The following is a 12,068-nucleotide window of genomic DNA, read 5'->3' as shown; positions in this document are numbered from 1 at the left end:
TTTATTCTTTGATCCATTTAAAAAATATATCCCTTCCTTTCTAACAATTTTTAAATTTTAATTTCACTTGAATCATTTAAAATCAAATAACATTTAGTATATTTTACCTATATATTTAGTTTCTAACAGAAGAAGCATCTCAACCAAACTTGAATTCTTCTTTCTTTTTTCTCCGAGCAAATTTTACACCAATTTTTTTTTTTCTTTACTTTTCAAAACTTTTAAAAGGACAGTTTGGTGTACTAAAATTACTGTTATGCATAGGGTTTGGAGAAAAATTTTATCACAAGAGTATATTATGCAGTTTTATCTTACATTTCTGTTATAAATTATTTTCAAGACTTAAACTCGTAATCTTCTGATCACATGACAAGAACTTTTCCAGTTACTGTGATATTGCTTCAGACACGAATACTAGAAGGCTAATTATTTATAGGAGGCCAAAACAAAAGATAAGGAGAAGAGTTAAAACAATATCACTTTTTTTTCTTTTTCTTGTAGCTCTTTAATTTTAATTCTTAAAAATATTTTAATATGTTTTATATTCTTTAATTAAAAAATACGAGTTAAAAGCAGATAAATAATTAAAACGGAGGGAAATATATATATTTATTATTAGTGTTCAGTGTTCTATTGCTGAACACACTACACGTATAAGGCTCATTTATAGGTGGCAAAAACAAAAGAGACATATATACACAACTTTAACAAGTCATGCATTGCGCGAGTTAGAAAGAGAAAATGGAGAGCAAGATGAAGGAGAAGAGTGAATCGGTGGTGGACATGTCACCGACATCAGCGGTGGTGGAAGGTGGTGTTGAGGATATCTACGGTGAGGATTGTGCCACGGAGGATCAACTCATCACCCCATGGACTTTCCAAGTTTCTAGGTACTCTAATTTGTTCGAAATGAATTACAAGTACTTTCATTTCGTTTTAGCTGGCGTCTTTTTAAAAATATTTATTTTAATTTAATTAGATTTTTGATGAAATCAAAAAAATTTTATTATATTTTTTCGATATTATCCGTAACATTAGATAACAAAATAAAGTATATTACTTAAATTTATATTTTCAAAGTATAACTAATAAGGTCAATTTGGTAAAATAAATTCTTAACTAATATTTTTTTCATGGGTCTATTAAGTCAATAGAGTTTAACTAATATGAAACGGAGTGAGTGATTCTCACTTGTACGCCCTCGTATTAGTCGGCCCACTTGACACACCCATTAAGAAAAATATTTATTTGGGGTCTATTTTACAAAATAAGTCTTATTAATTATACTTTAAAAATATAAATTTAAATATACATAACTTGTTTAATCATTTAATCATTTAAGGATATTATTAAAAAAACATATTAAAATCCTCTTGATTTCATCAATGAAACAGCTATATTAAAACAAATATTTTTATAAAAAAAGTTAATTAAAATAAAACGGAGGGAGCATCGTTTTAGTATTTTGGTGTTTGTGTGAGTTTGTAGATTGTGTACGCCTTAAATCGATTTCACGACTTTCTATCCTACCTCTAACCGACATAAGTACTCTTTCCATCTCATATTACTCAACATGACATGCAGTTTGTATAACTTTTAAGAAAGATTTTAAGAAAGAATTAATTAGGAGTGTAAAAATATCACTATAGTAAATTCATATTAAATATTATTATTATTCATTAGAGTTGATTATTTCCATTAAATTACTAACGATAAGGTGAAAAAAAATTATTTAATTATCTTTTATTAATTCTTTAGACATCTCAACTATTTTGAGATTTTTTTTTAAAAACATCTCAATTAATATGAGACAAAGAGACTTTTGTGTTTTGCACAACATTTAACAAAGAATTAATAAGGAGGATAAATTGACTAATATAATCCTATTAAATTCACATTAAATATTACTCCATTCGTTTCGAAATAAGTGAATTGTTGAGATATTTATTGGTGTTTAAAATAAGTAAATTATTGAATTTTTTTTCAAATTTACCCTTATAATTTGACAACCAATTAACTTTTAAAAAGATATTAAAGGTCAGCTTTTTCTTTTTTGGGTAAAAATGAAAAGTTGTGTTAAATTTATATTTTTAATGCTTTTTTCTTAATTTGTGTGTCAAAACTCAACAATTCATTTTATGAAATGGAGGGAGTATCATTATCTATTAGAGTTAATTGCTTTCATTAAATTACTAAGAGTAAAGTTGATATAAAATATCCAATTATGTCTTGATTTTTAAACATCTCAATTATTTTGGGACAACTTTTTGAAAAATATCTCAACTAATATGAGACAGAGTATGAGATAGAGGGAGTATTAACTAGATCTTCTTTAATAATCGTAGGTGTTCCGCACTTATATCAATTTATATGTGCCATTGTTTTGCATTTCGAGAGGCAAAATCCATTAATATATTAAGTGAATTCGAACATAGAAATGACTGAAATTAATATAGTAGGTTAGTCTCTATGTATATCAGTATGTATAATGGGATTGTATTAAAGAGTAGTTTTGAATATTTTGAAATGCTACTCTTGTTTCAATTTTGACTATAGAGTACAAGTGTAGACCTATCTAATGTATTATAAGATCTAATACATTTCTGATATATAAGATGTATTATAAGATCTTTAAATTTTTGATATAAGCATCCACGCTAGAATTTCTATTAAGGGGGTTAAAAAATAACTAAGTACATTAACAGGAGTACAGGACCTAAAAAATAAGCAAGTCGGATTTGATTTGAGCGAACTAGAGAAAGTTCAACTCTACCTCAACATGAACAACAAAACGGAGGAAGTTAAACTTCTTTATTTTGATCGTGCGTTCAAACGTACAATCTATAAACTTTTTTAAAAATAATTTATATATTTAGAAACTACATAAAAAGTACAATAAGTTACGGGAATTGTACTTTACGTTTAAGTTGTTTATACATTAACATGATAAAACTATTTTAAATCAGTCAAAATAGACAAACAACAAAAAAAAGTATATAATATAATTTTGCAAAAGAATAGAAAAAAAATCAACAATTAAATTAGTAACCGTGAAAGTAGAGAGAAGAGCAACGAAAAAAGGGTCAGAACGTAAGAGAGCAAGAAAATAGGTAACTAGGGATTTAATCCCAAAGCTAATATAAAAAATTGGAAAAAACGGTGTTATTCAGACTCGAACGTACGTTGAATGAGAAATTCTGCACCCCTTCACCACTGAATAAAGCTTTAGTCTTATGTCAAGGGGTTCAGTACTTAACATATATACGGTAAATTAAAATTTTGATTGTATATACTTAGTGTAATTTTTCGACGAAGGGGGTTCAGATGACCCCCCTACTGCATGTAATCCACCAGTGTACGCATCCCATACCCCTTAAACTATGGTCCAAATTGATACGACACACTCCAACTTCACATGGGTCCTATTACCCTTCCGAACTCAATTTTAACGTATTTTTGTCACCCCTTTATGCTAACATGACACCTTTATTACATAAAAATGGGACTCATATCAAAGGTGTTATCTCACCTAAAAAGGTGCCACATCAACTAAAAAGGATAGACAAAAATATACTAAGGTTGAGTTTAGGGTGTGAGTATGTCGTGACAAATTTGGTCATAGTTCAGGTACTAGCTTTACTCTAAATTTTTTAAAGTCATCATAGTTAACATTTAACAATTCAAAATATTTAGAGAATATTTGAAAAATTTATGGTCATAGAAAACATTTTTTGGCAGTCCAAATGGTAATGAAGTACATGTTAATATTTGAAAATTACGATGAAAATATTTTAAAAATTACAATAATTAAGAACTTAAAATATTTAGAAGGCATATAAAATCAGTTGTTGAAGAAAATTGAAATTTTTGATATCCCGATACTTAGGACCTAAAAATTCATGATTCTCAACCTGCCTTGTTGAAAAGTATACCACATTTTGGTTGTAGTGCTAGCCTACATCCTTGGATTAATCTACTATGTTGGTTTTAGGACTTCATGTACCAGTGGATTAGCATATACGCCAATAAGTACAGTAAGTAGAAGTGTATTCGTGATATCCTGAAGAAAATGTTACTGATTTATTTGCTTAAAAATTGATAATTACACCAAGGTAGTTTTTTAGAAATGTTGTTGAGCGAATAACTTCTGATCATTGAGTAGGGATACTACTAGAAACAAACGCTTTTCTCACCGTGAATCAACAAAAAATTTGTGCTACAAAACATGATTTTCCCGACACTGGGTAGCTACTTCGTAATTTTTTTCGTATGAAACACTATTATTTTGTCTTGTTTTTTCTTTGATTCAATCAAAATATCTATGGTAATAGCCGCTACATGTTTTTCAGTGGGAATTTCGACTGGAAAATAGTGATTTTTTAGTAGTAGGGGATCATATTCATAAATTATTAAGAGTAACAAGTTTGTATTACGATAATTTTTTGAGTTCGTCTATTCTATCATTAAATTTGGATATAAAAAGTTTATCAACTTTTGTCATGGTGAAAACAGTGGTTACAACTTGTTGAGAGATCCGCGTTACAACAAAGGTCTCGCGTTCACCGAGCAAGAAAGGGATGTTCATTACTTGCGAGGCATTCTTCCGCCTGCAGTTATGCCTCAAGAGCTTCAGGTACATAATAAATTGCTTAATGTACAATCTTGAAATGTGTATTTACAGGAATATTTGTTAATATCTTGTGTTATGATATCAGGAGAAAAGACTAATGCAGACTCTTCGTCGATATGAAGTCCCTTTGAATAAATATGTTGCTTTGATGGAACTACAGGTAAATTACTAGCCAAATGCTCGACTTATGAATTTAATTGCGCATCAAGTTTTGCTATTATTACATATCATGATAAAGGTGACGGGTTGTTGTCAGTATGACCACTTAACTTCCACTGTAAGTCTGTAATAGTAAAGTCGTAAAATTAACTTTTTATCCAATTAAAGTAACTGAACATTACCTGCAATAAGAGTTTTGAAATAAAACTTCATTCACTGTACACTAAAGTCACCCCGATAGATATGTTTTGTCATTATATTGGAAAAAACTTACTTACTTCACTGTAATAGTTTGTAACGATTGTATGACATAGTTTGTACTTTGAGATAGTTCAGATTTTTAGATATGTCAAATAGATTGTATGTCCGAATTCACAGTCAAAATAAAACAGTTTTGACCCTTGAAATCCAAACTGTGTCTTATAAATTGGGATGAAGGAACTATGTAATCTTATTGTTATAGTTGGTGAATCACAGTTCATTTAATGTGGCAAAAATTTGTTTTGTGACTTTGCTATTATAATAATCTCAGAGGCCATATGTGAAAATGACGATGCAATGGAATTATTTAGTCACCCTTCTCATTCTTCCGCTCTTCTTTTTTCTGGATTGTATTTGCAGGAGAGAAATGAAAGGCTGTTCTACAAACTTCTTATTGATAATGTAGAAGAGTTGCTTCCGATTGTTTATACTCCGACTGTTGGTGAGGCTTGCCAAAAATATGGAAGCATTTTTAGGCGTCCGCAGGGTTTATACATCAGTTTGAAAGAAAAGTATGTTACTCATACGAGTTAAAGCGTATTTACTTCTTCATTGTGAAGGTAATTTGACTAAAGCTGTAAGTGTGTATTTATTTACAGAGGAAGGATACTTGAGGTATTGAAAAACTGGCCTGAAAGGAAAATACAAGTCATTGTCATTACTGATGGTGAACGAATTCTTGGGCTTGGAGACCTTGGCTGCCAGGTAATTCCTTGACACATGTTCTATTAGTCTGTAGCTAGGCTTTATCGGAAACAGCCTGTCTACCCAATAAAGGATGCGCTAAGGTCTGCGTACATCCTATCCTCCTCACATTTCGCTTGTGGGATTACATCTAGTATTTTGTTGTTGTATATTATGTGTGTGATAGATAGGTGCATTGGAGGGGGTTCACTTGAATGGAGGTGAGCCTTGGAGAAACGGTAAAGTTGCCTCTGTGTGTGTGCGACTTATAGGTCACAGGCTCAAACCGCGAAATTAATGGCTAATGCATGCATCAGCGTAGACTGCCTACATTACACCCCTTGGGGTGTGGTCCTTCCCAGTCTCTACGTGAATGCGGGATGCTCCGCACACTGAGCTTCCCTTTAAATATAAATTGTTGACTCCATCGACGTAAGAGAAGTTTGCAATATGGTGTAAAGATTGCTCAAAATTTGTATTAAAGTTGCGACATCCTTGCATATTTTGAGTTCCCTAGTTAGATTCTTTTGCCGAAAACAATTTTCAATTTTTGTTCGACTTTGTAATGGATCGAAGAGTATTCCTGATATGAATTCCATAATATTGTCACAGGGAATGGGCATACCAGTAGGGAAATTGGCTCTGTATACTGCACTCGGAGGAGTCAGACCTTCAGCGGTACCAAAACTTATTAAAATTTATGCACTATTATAATTTTAACACTATGAACAGTCTATCATTTTGCTCGCGTGTGCAGTGCTTGCCTATAACAATTGATGTGGGAACAAATAATGAGCAACTATTGAACGATGAGTTCTACATTGGGCTCAGACAAAAGAGAGCTACTGGCAAGGTCAATTTTATGATAGCATCACTCAATATTGTATCTGTTGTATATTACCATGTAGAAGTATAAATTGAGATTTGCGACATGTTCTTGAGATATGTCAGTTTCTTTTTGCTCCTTGTAGGAGTACCACGACTTTCTTGATGAATTCATGAAGGCTGTGAAGCAAAACTACGGTGAAAAAGTTCTTGTACAGGTTAGTAGCAGTATTAATCTTGTGAAGTTTATTTGTTTGTATAACGTCAAATTCTAATATTTTAAACTGTATCTGCAGTATGAAGATTTTGGTAATCACAATGCTTTTGAGCTGCTGGCGAAATACGGTTCCACACATTTGGTATTCAATGATGATATACAGGTGCATTACAACCCCTTCTTTTTTTTTTTTGGGGGGGGGGGGGGGGGGGGGGGGGGGGGGGGCACAGGATGGATGGTTGCCTTTTTCTTGTTTTTGATCCCATTACTGCTGCAGGGGACAGCTGCTGTGGTACTAGCGGGGCTTGTTGCATCCCTTAAGCTGCTCGGAGGGTCCTTAGCTGATCATACGTTCTTGTTCTTTGGTGCCGGAGAAGTAAGGCTAGAACTTTCTTTTAAGGACTATGTTTTCAATTGTTTAGGTAGACAAACTACTAAAATGATGTAAAAATGGATAGACGGTAGCAAATAAATAACTTGGGCAAAGAATAAGATAATTGGATGACATTCCAACTCTCTAATGATTCAGTGACTTGCTCATGACACCAATTACTCTCTGAAATCATATAATCTTTCTGCCTCTACTCGTGTCGCTAGAATATATGGAAGGATTATTTACATTATGATTTCAAGAGAAGATCTTAATGACCAAGTCATTAAATTATGCTTTCTTGTCACTCTCTTTGATCGCAGGCTGGAACTGGTATAGCAGAGCTCATAGCACTTGCAATTTCAAAGAAGGTAGAGAATTTTTTTGCCATTGTTTTGTCAAAGTCATATTCTCGTTTAATATATTTCACATGATAAATTGTGTTTGTTATCTGTAGACAAACGCCCCTGTGGAGGAAGCACGTAAAAATATCTGGCTTGTCGATTCAAAGGTAGAACAATATACCACTTGTATTCCGTATTCGTCTTATATTTCAAGTTTCACAAAGTTAACTATGGGTTCTTCTATTTACATAGTCCATATAATTGATTACATACAGGGTCTAATAGTCAGCTCTCGAAAGGAATCACTTCAAGCTCACAAGAAACCCTGGGCACATGAACATGAACCTGTCAACAATCTCCTCGACACTGTTAAGGTTTGCTCGATGAACTCCCTAACTGAGGATTACCACTTTGAAAATCCCTTTGTATGTATTAACACTTCAAAATTAATTTAGGCCATTAAGCCAACTGCCATAATTGGAACATCTGGAGTTGGAAGAACATTTACGAAGGAAGTGATTGAGGCTATGGCTTCCATAAATAAGGTGCTGCATTCCCCCGATTTTATTTGTTGTCTCCCCACCAAAATTTCCTTGAGCTCATGGACTAAAATATGATTTGCAGAGGCCCCTTATTATGGCTCTCTCAAATCCAACGGAACAATCCGAATGCACTGCTGAAGAAGCCTACGCTTGGAGTGAGGTAAGTAATTAATATTCATGGAACATACACGTACGTAGTTAAAAATCACTAAAATTTTGAAACCATTATTTCAAAAGTACAACGAGATTGATGCTAATAAGAATTTTAAACGTTAATGTCTTTCAAGTTTATATCCTGGATTTGCCTATGCATGAGATGCAATCTCTCTGCACGTCAAAGGTGTGTTTGGTTAATTTTGTACCACTCAAGTTCATGACGCTGACCAATTTCTTTATTGCTTTATAAAGGGTCGAGCAGTCTTCGCAAGTGGAAGTCCATTCCCTCCTGTAGAGTACAATAACAAGCTCCACATTCCTAGCCAGGTTTTCAATGCATATATATGCTTTAATTCCTTTGTAAAGTACCATCACAATCAACACGATTATGCTTAATTTATGTTCAATCTTTCATGCAAATATCACAGGCAAACAACTGTTACATATTTCCTGGATTTGGTTTTGGCTTGGTCATGGCTGGCGCTATCCGTGTGCACAATGACATGCTTTTAGCAGCTTGTAAGTATTTGAATTACAAACCTTAAACCGAAACCTCATATCTTGACCATCAGAGGTGGTAAATGGGCGAGTTGGGCCAAATTGGGCTAGTCAATAAAAGGGCTTTGAGTCAATCCCCTCCCCAACCGCGGCCTCCCTTTTATTTTAGACTAAAGTGCTATTTTATATTTATGAAAATAGCGGAAGCCTTGGCTGGTCAAGTAACTGAGGAACACTATGTCAAGGGGATCATTTACCCTCCTTTTGGTATTATCAGAAAGATCTCAGCTCATATTGCTGCTAATGTTGCTGCTAGAGCATATGGACTCGGTGAGTGCATTCTTTCGTTTTTGTTAGCATTTATTTACTTTTATCACTTACTAAGTAATGTTATATGATACAGGGAAAAGGCTAAAATATGTCATTACACTATTTCTCATCTTCCATAGTTGGCTTGGTTTAGTGTCTTTAACAGATGCATCTGATCATTCTATCCGTGTGTTTTTTTGGGCTTATAAGGTGTGGAGAGAGAACAAAAGGAGGAAATGGGTTGGGTATTTTTTCAATGGTTCCGTTTTTTAATTAATATTAGTTGATTTGCTGTGGACCTCTAATAAGTGGCCACATGACAAAAATTGTTTTGCGAACCACTAGTAAGAAAATAATATAATGGCACAAATAAAACTGTTTTATATTGTAACAGTGACAGTAGTGACATATATGAGCCAATCTTTTAAAGAATGACAAAGATGAGTCATTTCTGATAGTTCGATAGTCATAATATATTTGAGCCTTTCCCTATAATATGTTATGTAGAGTTTTATCTTTTATATGATCTTATTGTGTTATATACCGCAGGCGTTGCAACACGTCTGCCCCAGCCTGCAGATTTGGTGAAGTATGCTGAGAGTTGCTTTTATTCTCCGAATTACCGATGTTATCGCTGATTAAATAAAATAGTACTTAATATGCGACCCCTTAAAGTTTGTTCCAAAAACACTTGGACTAAGTGAATTACCTGTCACATGTTGTAAGTTTATTTATATGTCTCTTTTTGTAAATCTTGTAGTCCATGTAAAGGCAATAATGTGTGTTGTACTATAGTTTGAATAAGATGGATCTTCAATTACCCTTCGTGCTGCATACTCACAATATTATTTTACAAAATTGTATATTATACGAATTGATACTGCACGTGGTAAGAGACTAGTTTATCTAAACACATGTCCGCTCGAACATTGCTATTCTCTATTCAAAAATAAACACATCTTCAAGTAAGTTCCAAACTTGAAGCCATATCTCACGTACGTTGAAGATGCAAGAGTTAGCGTTAAGCTGGTACAATTGTTTCCATCTATTCTAGCCTTGTCGGGTACTTGTTGCTTGTTGCATCTATTCTAGCCTTGTCGGGTACTTGTTGCTTGTCGGACCTATAGAGCTAGTCATTAGTCAAGGTGAGCATAAACTGGTTCAGATATCACAATTATCAAGAAAGAATAAGCTACTATTTATGTAGACAGTCAGAAACATAAAGACCACAGTGGCAATCTCTGGAATCGACCTCACAAAAGCTGGTAATCAGTGTCAAATGATATGTAGCTCTAGTTGATTACACACGGCAAGCTAAAAATAAAGGCAAGATGGTGCATTAAAGTTCTCGTTATGTGCGGGGTTCGGTAAAGGGTCGGATCGCATTAAAGTTTTCGTTATGTGCGGGGTTCGGTAAAGGGTCGGATCGCATTAAAGTTTTCGTTATGTGCGGGGTTCGGTAAAGGGTCGGACCACAAAGGTCAATTACATTTTGAGGCAATTGTAGATCCTGAAAGGCAATTCTGATTGGTTAATAAAAATCGATTTTAATGCTATTTTTTTTTTTTTATGAGTTTAGCCAATTTATCATGAAAGGTAAAAGGGTATAAAGGAACCTTGTTTTGATTGTTCTGTAAATATAAATTGTCTTCCTCCATATGTAAAAAGGGAATAAATAAATCATTAAATTTTGAGATGTGCTTTAAGCGGACTCGAACCGCTGACATTAGCCGCAGGTAAATCACTGCCTCTCAGGTACCCCGACTGATTCTACCATAGAGGCCAACGATAGACAATAACTCCCCCTGAACACAACTTACAACTTTCATCGTACTGTGCTCTCTAAAGAGCAATTCTTCTCAAAATCTCACTCAAAAGGTGCTGAGTTGGAATCCCATTCTAACTAAGGATTCTTGTGGTTCCGGACTATCCAACTATAGGAGAACCAGGAACGGAGGGCTTTCCCCCCTTTCCACCCGACTCTTTGGTCTTAAGAACGCTGGTTTTAAGAATGAGTAATTGCCCTTCTCCGACCCCGACTGTCCAACCTGAGAGCGGACAGCTAATGCGTTCCGCTTATTGAACAGGGTTCTATGGTCGGTCCGTGACCTTTGGATGCCGAAGGCGTCCTTGGGGTGATCTCGTAGTTCCTACAGGGTGGAGATGATGGGGTCGGTCCATGGATTCTCCTTCCTTTTCTTTTGACGCATTTCGCTCAAAGGGTTGAAGGAAGATAGTGCATCAAGCTGTTCGCAAGGGTCAACTTGATCATCTTCCCCAGAGATCTCAGATAAGGGAACCCTGGGAGAGCCACCGACCCAACTACCGTCCATGTACAATCCATACTAGATCTGACCAACTGCCCATTCTACCTCCTCTACGTTCTTGACAACCCATCTTTGTCTCAGTAAAGTCTTTCAGTGGCACGTTTCGGTCCTCTTCCCCATTACTCAGAAAAAGTGAGCCACCGGTTTAGGTACAAGATACTATCATTAGGACAATTAGACATCCAACCTGTAATCGCAACGACCCAATTGCAAGAGCGGAGCTCTACCAACCGAGCTATATCCCCTGAGCCAAGTGGAGCATGCATGAAGGAGTAAGATGCTTCTTCTTTTGGCTCAACTTTATCCCAGTTTTGCCGAGGGAGCAACCCCATTTTTCAACTTGAATTGGTCAAAATATGCGGACTTTCTTATACGCAGTTTCGCCTTATATTTATGTAAAGAAGTTATTTCCACGGCCTGAACCCATGACATGCTGGTCATATGACAACAACTTTACCGGCTCTGGTGGTTCAAACATGATCAGAACTAAGTTCATTATTGATCCAAAAACATATAAATCCCCTCTCAAATTTGTGCCAGCTATCACTGATCACCAAGAGTTGGAAGTGCAACTCTAATATAGTACCAAAAAAGAACATAAACAGAGGGCAGGCAAGATGAGACAGTCTAGATAATGTTCTATTTTAATAGATGATTTCATTGCATGAAAAAAGAAAGAAATAATTCAGAATGTTGGCTACAAAGGCAAAAAGGAAGGAAAATCAAATGGCTGCCAAAAATGAAAA

The 12,068-nt window shown here is 34.7% G+C and overlaps 1 protein-coding gene across 1 annotated transcript; it reads left to right on the top strand.

Moving 5' to 3' along the window:
• The first annotated feature begins 658 nt into the window (after positions 1-658).
• Positions 659-9,829, top strand: LOC107842298 (NADP-dependent malic enzyme). Its single transcript, XM_016686061.2, has 19 exons — positions 659-890; positions 4,513-4,633; positions 4,716-4,790; positions 5,411-5,562; positions 5,650-5,755; positions 6,347-6,412; positions 6,492-6,587; positions 6,706-6,777; positions 6,856-6,939; positions 7,054-7,152; positions 7,470-7,517; positions 7,604-7,657; positions 7,766-7,864; positions 7,946-8,035; positions 8,115-8,192; positions 8,441-8,515; positions 8,617-8,707; positions 8,888-9,016; positions 9,545-9,829. Exons 1-19 carry the CDS (start codon positions 742-744, stop codon positions 9,631-9,633), a joined length of 1,773 nt encoding a protein of 590 aa, XP_016541547.1. The 5' UTR covers positions 659-741; the 3' UTR covers positions 9,634-9,829.
• Positions 9,830-12,068: the final 2,239 nt, after the last annotated feature.

Source organism: Capsicum annuum, chromosome 9 (genome assembly GCF_002878395.1).
Source record: "Capsicum annuum cultivar UCD-10X-F1 chromosome 9, UCD10Xv1.1, whole genome shotgun sequence".
NCBI lineage: Eukaryota > Viridiplantae > Streptophyta > Magnoliopsida > Solanales > Solanaceae > Capsicum > Capsicum annuum.
Note: the sequence above shows the minus strand (reverse complement) of the source record. Positions and strands in the feature narration are given on the sequence as shown.

What these genes read in the sequence shown, in the direction of transcription:
- LOC107842298 (XM_016686061.2), top strand. Translation starts at nt 742, where the DNA reads ATGGAGAGCAAGATGAAGGAGAAGAGTGAATCGGTGGTGGACATGTCA. An exon ending in TGTTCTTTGGTGCCGGAGAA is followed by an intron (nt 7,153 to 7,469) that starts GTAAGGCTAGAA and finishes CTTTGATCGCAG; the next exon opens with GCTGGAACTGGTATAGCAGA. An exon ending in TGACATGCTTTTAGCAGCTT is followed by an intron (nt 8,708 to 8,887) that starts GTAAGTATTTGA and finishes TTATGAAAATAG; the next exon opens with CGGAAGCCTTGGCTGGTCAA.